Source organism: Contarinia nasturtii, unplaced genomic scaffold (genome assembly GCF_009176525.2).
Source record: "Contarinia nasturtii isolate CC-2019 unplaced genomic scaffold, AAFC_CNas_1.1 Cnas_scaffold_1623, whole genome shotgun sequence".
Classification (NCBI taxonomy): domain Eukaryota; kingdom Metazoa; phylum Arthropoda; class Insecta; order Diptera; family Cecidomyiidae; genus Contarinia; species Contarinia nasturtii.
The window spans coordinates 682-10,975 of record NW_022198958.1 but is presented as its reverse complement, the minus strand read 5'-3'; the positions used below and the strand labels follow the sequence as shown (position 1 = coordinate 10,975).

General features: G+C 33.1%; 1 protein-coding gene and 1 long non-coding RNA gene across 2 annotated transcripts; both read left to right on the top strand.

The window, feature by feature from the left end:
* Window positions 1-2,707: 2,707 nt before the first annotated feature.
* On the top strand, window positions 2,708-4,981 carry LOC116346638. The gene is made up of 3 exons (XR_004201620.1): window positions 2,708-2,947; window positions 3,019-3,131; window positions 4,437-4,981. It is a non-coding gene; the product is annotated as an uncharacterized LOC116346638 (long non-coding RNA).
* A 1,058-nt stretch (window positions 4,982-6,039) lies between these two features.
* LOC116346637 (RNA cytidine acetyltransferase-like) lies at window positions 6,040-10,053 on the top strand. The gene is made up of 7 exons (XM_031776797.1): window positions 6,040-6,267; window positions 6,349-6,443; window positions 6,520-6,554; window positions 6,682-7,244; window positions 9,289-9,305; window positions 9,405-9,447; window positions 9,522-10,053. Exons 1-7 carry the CDS (start codon window positions 6,160-6,162, stop codon window positions 9,795-9,797), a joined length of 1,137 nt encoding a protein of 378 aa, XP_031632657.1. The 5' UTR covers window positions 6,040-6,159; the 3' UTR covers window positions 9,798-10,053.
* The last annotated feature ends 241 nt before the right edge of the window (window positions 10,054-10,294 follow it).

Below are 10,294 nucleotides of genomic sequence, written 5' to 3'. Positions count from 1 at the left end.
AAGTGCATTTTTGTATGGGAGTCATGCCTGTATGCTACCTTAATGACGTGAAACTTTGCACAGACTATTTTTTACACAAAAAAATAACATTCTGATAGTTTGAAGAGATTTCAATTAAAATTAGGGGTACCTCCCATACAAAATTTTCAATATTTTGTATGGGAGGTACTCTTAATGTTGGTTGAAATTTCTCCAAACCCTCCGAATGTTATTTTTTTGTGAAAAAAATAACCTGCACAAAGTTTCATGCCATTAAGGTAGCATACAGACATGGCTCCCATACAAAAATCCAAATTTTTTGTGACTTTAGTTATGAAAAGTGTTTCAAAAATAATTTTTATGGCAAAATTAACGTCAGACATATTTTTTATAGTGTTTTGTTAGAAAATAGAATACTTTCAAATGTCGTACAAATGGGTTCATCATGAAAGTGTGAGAAATCTTTTCTTGGCTACTTCTGCTATTAAATTAAAGAATATTTCATTGCCAATGTTGAAACATATTTTTTGGTCTCGAACTTTACGCCACTTGAAAGGCTTGAAAAATCGAACAATTATTATTTTGAACTTGCTTAATAAAATACGCAACTACCACCGTGCGGAAAAGTTCGTCTTACTCCCGTAAGACTCTTTATTTTTTTTCAGGTTAAATACCATCCAGTTCGAAGAATCCGGAAAATTCGGCCTTTTTTCGCTTTTTTTCCAAAACTAAAACCCATTCCAAAACTAAAAGTAGGTCGATCAAGCGTGACGATAGCTATACCCCAGGACCATACAAACACTTTGGCATTTATAGATTTTCCAAAGTTTTCCATATGAGTTAACCTTGTTCATACAAATGTGCTATTTATTGCAATTTTCAGCGAAGGGTCCGGATTGGTTCGGAAACTGTACCATATTTCATGGATAGACCATCCGATCAACAATGCAAATACCACATTTTCCACCCAATTTTCAACGAGGAATCGAATGGAACTGGTTTCGCAGTGATTCGACAACATATAAGGGTCGAAAAATGGCCAGGCACTCAAGGTACTTTTTAACTCTCAAGCATTTTTTCGATGACATTAGCCGACTACAAAATAATTTTAAATCGTTTTCTGGGATCAAAGTCGTAGAACAAAAGTTGTTTGTATTGAGGTCCTCTATAATAAAAAAACATGTCCATGGTACACTTCATGAAAAAGGATCAAATGACCCACCCTAATGAACACATCAACTATTGCACCATTTTCAAATGTGATGCATATTTTTATGTACTACAATTTGGATGCAGCAGCACATTAACCGCAATGTACGGCTGTAAACAGTATGTTATCGTTTCGATTTTTTCATCAAGTAATGCGTTATTTCTTTCGAGAATTTCACCATCCAATTTGACGCCAATCAATTTATTGATTGAAAGTGTTTACTTTAGGCAGAGCAGCACACTTTTGATTATTCACAAGGCTTTTGAATTGATTCGTTTTTTCATGTAATTTCTTCATCTATTCCGAATCATCTTGTTTGGCAACATAAATATTTGCCACCACAAATTGATTGGCAACGATTTTTCGAGTAATTTCGACAAAATGTTTAGAATCTCTCGATACTGTGGTGTGATAGATTCGCTTTTGAATTGAGCCTTCAACACCGATGAAAATACTCGTGCCAACCAATGCAGCAATTTTAACAGTGACCCTGGAAGTGTGGTCTCCGTTTTTTTTGTACTGAAGATAAAACAATCACAAATTATTAAAATGTCACAATTCAACGAAATAAAACTTTATCGCCTACCGACACGTTACACCGTTCATGCTTGAATCAACAAAATCCAGAAGTGCAATTATACAATATGGTCGATCGAAATCATCAAACTTTGCGATTCGTTTGATAAGACCAGAATGTGAATTTTGTCACGAGCACAGCGAATGACGAAGAGAAGATAATACCAATTTGTTGGCATCCGAACCAATGATGGCTTGTTGCAAGATATTGTCGCCCAAAACATTGTCATCACCTGATACAGCTTTTGGCAGAACCTGTGTCATAAACTATTCGTTATTATTTTGTTTTCAAGAAAAAAATTAATTTTATGCATGTGTTTCTGCCTACCAATTTGATGCATGTACCTGTACCCCACTGTGCATCATCCCATCGCTCTCGCCACGCCAGTAATATCATTGCATTGATTAAACTAGTTTTATTTGCATTGTCCATAGCCATTGTAGTGGTTGAATTGTTTAGACCAGGCAGACCAGGCAGACAATTGAATCATTTCCAAATAGGCTACACTATTTTACCTTTGAATTGTACGGTATTTGAATTTGTATGTGAGATTAATTAATTATTCACGGAGATTTAAAGTCAACTTATGTTTCAAACAGTATGAAATATTATGATTCAGCACATGATACTATAGTACATGATACTTACATCATTCAACGATTTCTATACCAAAAAAATGCCAAACAGTGATGAAAATATAATTGATTTAGAAGTAAATTTATCAACGATCAAACTGAAGAGAATAGAAAATTATTTAAAGCAAAACAGATAAATACAAACATTTGTTATGGATTATAGAAATTTTAAGCAGTTGAAAAATTATTATATGAAATTTATATTATTTACATGATAGAAGCTATAATTTTTGCTTGATAAAAATCAAATTGTATTATATTATATTTATTTAATTAAATTATTTTCAATAAACCATCAAGGCGAAGGAACGCTGTTCGGTGCAGATATTATTATTACTGATTGATCAATTGAAAAACAAATGACAATTTTAATATGACCATTATGATGTGACAGATCAACACTCACTGAAAAGGACCAACTACATAGCAAGGAAAGAGGAGGCGGAGTATTAATTGCAGTCAACAACAAACTAAAGTCAGTTTGCATCGGAGCGGGAGACCAATTCGGAGCTGAACAAATTTGGGTCAAAGTTACGGGTATAAAAAGTAAAGGGCTTAATTCAAAATTTTCAACGACTGAATTCTATAATAATATCTAAATTAACTGAATTTTTCAGCAAACGAATGAATTACGGTGAATGCTACGGCGATTTCACTCAAATATGTGAGATAGTGGTGAATAGTTTCTGCTGACAATTACTGCAATATTTATATTTTGTGTAACGAAATTGTAAATGTTTTTTATATTTTTTTAACCCTCCTAGGTAAAGAGGCGATAAAAAAATTGAATAAAAATCGAAGTAAATTAAAAAAATTCAAAATTTCTTGGGCAGATTATTCGAACAGAAGATTATAATTCATGGACCGCCCATACAAAATGCATGAAAACCTCATATAAACAGTAAAAAATAAAACAATTCAAAACTGTCAACAGTGCACATTCTGAATTTTGCGTTATAAAACGGTGCATATAGAGTAGATTCAGCAAAGAATAAAAAAGAAAGAATTTGTGTATATGTGTATTTAAGCTAAGAAACACAAACATGATTCGTTCGCTGTCGATCAAAAGTGTGGTTTCTGAAGATGAAATCAACACATTTTATAATAGCACAAAAGGTGGCGTTGATCATTCAGATCAACTGTGTCATAGCTATTCATGTCAACGAGGCAAAAATCATGAACTTGATCAATGTATGTGGACTCCACATTGTGGAGTCGCTGCGTTTATTGTTTATAATGCAACACATGGAATTACACGAGATCGATATTCATTTCAACGCAAGAAATTTTTGATCGAATTATCGGAAGCATTGGTGTATGATCAAATAGCACGCAGATCTACTTATGGATTTAATGAAGCGCATCGAGCTGTACTCAGCACAGTTCAACAGCACCATCCACTTCAACAACGCAAACCAAACAAGATAAAAAAGTGCATGTCATTTATGTCCCACTAAAATCAATCGAAAGACGCGAACATAGTGCAGCAAATGTATGAAAAATGTTTGTGGAGAACATTCCGAAAAAATTGCGATGTGTACGAACTGCACCAAAAAGCGACCGTATGAAACTGCATCATCAGATCATCCAATTAATTTTGTCATAAATTATTTATTTTCATCCTTTTTTCCATTTAAAAAAAATTATAATGAAAATTTCAACAAAAAAAGAAATATAATTTTGTTCATTTCATAGACTTTCCATATATTTTGTATGGGCCGACTCTATCCGTTCAAGTTTTTTTTTCACTCTATACCTAGGAGGGTTAATAAAAATTAATTTTATTTTCAATTTTGAGCAATTTTCTATCGAAAACAGTCGGAAATATTGAAAAAATAATAAATTAAAAAATATTACGGTTATCATAACCTCACTTTATTATTTTGACACATTTCATTCTATTCACACGAATTCACCGAACTCATCAATAACCACTCGATTCAAAAGAGTGAATTTACGTGAATTCCTGTGAATTCCTTGCTGTATTAAGCCCCTAGATAAAAAGAAACATCTATTTAGTTGAATTATATATTAGACCAGATTCAACACTCAAGGTGTATGAAAACAACATGTATGCCTTGAAAGAAGTCGCATCGAAGTTGAATACAAATGATGACCATCTCAATACATATTTGAAGAACATCGTCCACGAAAGTCAACATGGATTCATCAAGAACAGGTCAACGATAACAAATTTAGTAGAATTTAGGAAGGAGACATCAAACAGACGCCATCTATTTGGACATAGCCAAGGCTTTTGACTCGGTTTTACTTAAATTTACTTATTCAAAAACTAGACTTCATGGGATTGAATGAGCAGCTGTTAAAATGGATCAAATCTTACTTGTCTGGTCGCAGACAAATTGTAAAGATAGCAGATACCAAATCAGACCCAATTGAAGTTATCTCTGGGACGGGTCAAGGATATCCCATTGGTGCCACTTTGTTCATCATGTTTATTATTGATCTACCTTTTGTCGTGACTAATTCATGCCTACTTTCATTCGCTGATGATACAAAGATTTCAAAATGTATCACCTCAACAGATGATTGCATTAATCTTCAAAATGACTTGGATCGTGTAGCGGATTATTATAGACGCAATTTATTAAAATTAAATGTCAACAAAACTAAGATCATATCATATCATCGGGGATCTCTGCAATATGAATACAAATACAACATAGGCGGCGTTCAAATTGAAAGAGTCTTTGTAATAAAGGACTTGGGAGTGTTGCGAATGAATTTCAAATCACACATTGAGCATGTCACTGCTAAAGCCAAATCAAGACTGGCTTGGTTAAAGTTCTACAGCAGGGATTTTTTCGACCCATGGACAATTAAACGCCTTCATTTGTATTGCCAATTATTGAATACGGTTCCGAAATGTGGAATCCACACTACGACAATATGTGCAAAAGAATAGAGTCAATACAAAAGCAATTTTTATTTTATTCGCTAAGGAAAATAAACTGGGACAGCTATAGACTTCCGAAATATGAGCATAGACTGCTGTTCTTACAAATGATTACGCTTGAGGAGAGACGCAAGGTGGCACAAGTGTCTTTCATCTTCAAAATTATCCATGGAGATATGAAGTCAACTCATATATCAAATAGTTTGAAATATTACGATTCGGCGCATAATACCAGAGCCACACCGCTATTTGATATACCAATTAGAAAGAGTGATTACACAAAGTTTGAACCAATTAATTAAATGTTAGCAACATTCAATGATTATTATACAAAAAAGATTCCAAACAGTGATACTAATTTAATTGATTTAGAAGTAAATTTTGCTACAGTAAAACTGAGAATTGAAAAATATTTGAAACAAAATCGATAAATGAAATAATATGTAATATAAATAATTATTGTTTATCTCTTCCAAAGCTGCTTGATGTAGGAATTAAATTATATTGTATTTATTTAAAATTATTTTGAATAAACCACCAAGGCGAAGGAACGCTGTTCGGTGCAGTTATTATTATTATTATTGAATAAAATGTACGATATAATTTACGGATCGTTTCAATTTTGTTCGAATTGTTTGATTGCCGGCAGTACGAATGTATCTTAAACAATATTTAATATTATAACAAACAATTTGACAACACCATTTCTTGTATCGCCTGTCAAAATGTAAACATAACCTCATTCAAATTATTCACGTGCGTATATGTTAATGTGTTCAGGTTGAAGTTGCAAGAAACAAAATATTCTAAAGAGTACTTAGGAAACTTTGTAATATTGAAAATGGTGAAAAAGAAAATAGATAATCGTATTCGAGTGATGATTGAAAATGGTGTAAGGCTTGGCCATCGTACAATGTTTATAATTGTAGGGGACAAAGCTCGAGATCAAGTGAGTAATGGCCATATATCAATTTATTAATTTACTAATAATATAGCATATTACAAATTACTTGAACACATCTCGCATCAGGTTCCCATTCTTTATGATATGCTAACTAAATCATCAGTACGAGCCAGACCATCGGTTTTATGGTGTTATAAAACCAAAGATGAAACCATTTCAAAGTGAGTTAAAAATTCCCACACAGACGCTCTTAAATATTTTTTGGTATTTCATTGGTCTTATATTATTTGTTTTTAGCCATGGAAAGAAGCGTGCAAAGAAAATACAGGCCGGTAAGATAGAACTATATTATATGTAATGATTCAGTAGATTAGATACCTATATTTTTATGAAAATCTCCTATGTAAAACTATTAGTTTTTTCAAAAACATATATATTTTGTTTTTTTGGTCTCTTTAGGTAAAATAGATGTGAATGAAGCTGATTTATTTGATACATTTCGTGTTTCGACCACAATTCACGGTCGTTATTATTCAGAAACGCACACAATATTGGGTCGTACATATGGCGTTTGTGTTTTGCAAGATTTTGAAGCATTGACACCAAATTTATTGGCCCGTACGGTCGAAACAGTTGAAGGTGGTGGTTTGATAATTCTTTTACTAAAATCAATACAATCATTGAAACAGCTATATACGATGGCGATGGATGTTCATAAAAGATATCGTACCGATGCGCACCAAAATATTACAGCTCGTTTTAATGAACGTTTAATTCTCTCGTTGGCTGATTGTGATCGATGCTTACTAGTTAATGACGACTTGACCGTTTTGCCATTGAGTTCAAAGACTGCAAATGTACAACCGATAGATATTGGTAATTTATGTGGTTCAAATGAAAAAGAACTTTTAGCAGCAGAGTTAAAAGATAATTTGCGTGATACCCCACCAGCTGGGCCTCTTGTGAGTCTATGCAAAACATATGATCAAGCCAAGGCAGTAGCCCAATTTATCGATGCATTGGTAAGCTCATTTGTCTATATTATATTTCGAATTCCATGTAAATAATAATAATAATAATAATAACTGCACCGAACAGCGTTCCTTCGCCTTGGTGGTTTATTTAATATATTTTAAATAAATACAAAATAATTATATTCTTACATCTAATAGTTTTGAAAATGAGATAAATAATGTTCTCATCAGTATGTTTTCTATTCAATTCTACCTATTTTGTTTAAAATATTTTTCAATTCTCAGTTTGACTGTTGATAAATTTACTTCTAAATCAATTAAATTTGTATCACTGTTTGGTATCTTTTTTGTATAATAATCATTGAATGTAATAAGCATATAATTAATTGTTTCATATTTTGTGTAATCGCTTCCCCTAACTGGAATATTAAAAAGCGGTATTGCACGGGTATTATGCGCTGAATTATAATAATTTAAACTGTTTGATATATGACTCGACTTCATTAATAATTTTGAATATGAAAGACACTTGCGCCATCTCGCGTCTCTCCTCAAGCGTAATCATTTGTAGAAACAGCAGTCTATGCTCATATTTCGGAAGTCTATAGCTGTCCCAGTTCATTCTCCTTAGCGCAAAAAGTAAAAATTGTTTTTGTATTGACTCTATTCTTTTGCACATATTGTCGTAGTGTGGATTCCATACTTCGGATCCATATTCTATAATTGGTAATACAAATGTAAAATAAAGGCGTTTAATAGTCCATGGGTCGATAAAATCCATTTGCACATCAAGCAACACTCCCACGTCCCTTATTACAAAGACTCTTTCAATTTGAACGCCGCCTATGTTACTTTTCCGCACACATAGTGTAAGCTGAAAAGTATTGTAATCGGTCAAAATTTTGGAAACTTCAGAAACATGTTTTCTACCTATTATTGGGGTCAGAGAACACGAATTTGGCGTTTTCAAACATGGTTTTTGTTATTCTGTACGTTGTACGTCGTACATTGTACGTTGTACGTCGTACATTGTACGTTGTACGTCGTACGCAAAATTTGTTAGCCAGATTGCGCTCATCGTAGAAACTGAATTCAAAATCTGACTTTACAGGATGATTGGGGGTCGCGAGGAATAGAAATCTAAGAAAGCTAATGCTTTTGAGCGACTTTGGTTGATGGAAAAAAAATTCATGCCTGTTGTGATACCCACGAAAAAGAGTCCAATTTTCGTCCAAAAATCATACTTAATGTAGACTTAAACACTCAAAAATATGTATTGAGGGTTTTTTTGGAACGAGAAAACCGAATCCAAGGTTAGTTTTGAGATACAATCAATTTTTGTCACAGTTTCCTTGAAAAAATCACAAAAAATTGAATTTTTGTATGGGAGCCATGCTTGCTACCTTAATGACGTAAAAATTTGCACAGACTATTTTTTACACAAAAAAATAACATTCTGAAAGTTTGAAGAGATTTCAATCAAAATTTGGCTCAAAAACGAATATTTTGTATGGGAGGTACTGTTAATTTTGGTTGAAATTTCTCAAAACCCTCCGAATGTTATTTTTTTTTGTGTAAAAAATAGTCTGTGCAAATTTTCAATCTGCTACACTATCCAAGTCATTCTGTAGATTAATGCAATCATCTGTTGAGGAGATACATTTCGAAAGTATTGTATCATCAGCGAATGAAAGTATACAAGAATTGGTAACGACGTAAGGTAGATCAATAACAAACATGATGAACAAAGTAGCGCCAATGGGATATCTTTGACCCGTCCCAGAAGTAACTTCGATTGGGGAAGATTTGGTATCTGCTATCTTCACAATTTGTCTGCGACCAGACAAGTAAGATACGATCCATTTTAACAGCTGCGTATTCAATCTTATTATGTCTAGTTTTTGAATAAGTAATTTTAAGTTAACCGAGTCAAATGCCTTGGCAATGTCCAAATAGATGGCGTATATGTTTGATATCCGCTCCCCATGTTAATAATTATAATAATATAATATATATATATATATTACAAATACAAAGAACAAAGAACCTCAATTGATGTTGATTTGTATTCATCTTTTTTTATCTGTTGCAGGCAGAGAGACAAGTCAAGTAAGTGATAAAAAATATGTTGTAACCAACCAATCTATTAAAAAGTTGCATGCATAAGAAAAGAAAAATAAATAAGTCATTAACATTTCGAAATCGTAGGCCACCTACATCTTTAACAGCCGGTCGAGGACGCGGGAAATCGGTATTAAGAAGAAATATTGAATTGAATTAAAACCTTCAGTATTTATCTATTAATTCAATTTTTTGTCTCTTTAGGCTGCAATGGGACTTTCGATCAGTGCCGCAGTAGCATTTGGCTATGTTAACATTTACGTTACATCTCCACATCCTGAGAATTTAATCACCCTTTTTGAATTTGTTCTAAAAGGATTCGATGCACTGGAATATCAAGAGTATGTAGCAGGGTATACTTACTTTAAAAAGTACTATTCCGTTATTGAAGAATGCTATCCATTCTTTCGATTATTTTTCCATTATACCCATTACATCCATTTCAAAAAATCACAATATCAATATCCATTTAGTATGTAAGAAAGTAGTAAGGGTTTGATCATACACATATACACACATAAATTAAAAACAATTTGCAAATGAATTGAACGAAGCTGCGTTAGAAAACACTTTGCTGACAAAAATTGAGATTTGGTAGTAGCAGTGGAGAGAACAACACACAAGGAATCAATATTGTACACACAGTAGCATCGGAACAACGTCACAACAACGACAACATCGCGACGCAAACGGATAAACGAAAACTGTATCAACACCAACAAGAAATCACATTCGGGTAAGTTCATTTGAATATTCCACTCTGTTGTCATAATTGTCATATTTTGCATAGTAGCTAACGCATTCGCTGTTCGATATCGGCCACTGTCAACGACAAACCGATTTGAATGTGTTGGTGTGAGAGTGTATTTGACTGTGACATTTCAAACCAACAAGCCGGCAACAATTCACATCGTGACGAACCATTGCCAGTGTAAGAACTAAAATTGCTGCGCTTACATTTTCAGTTTGCATTGAAA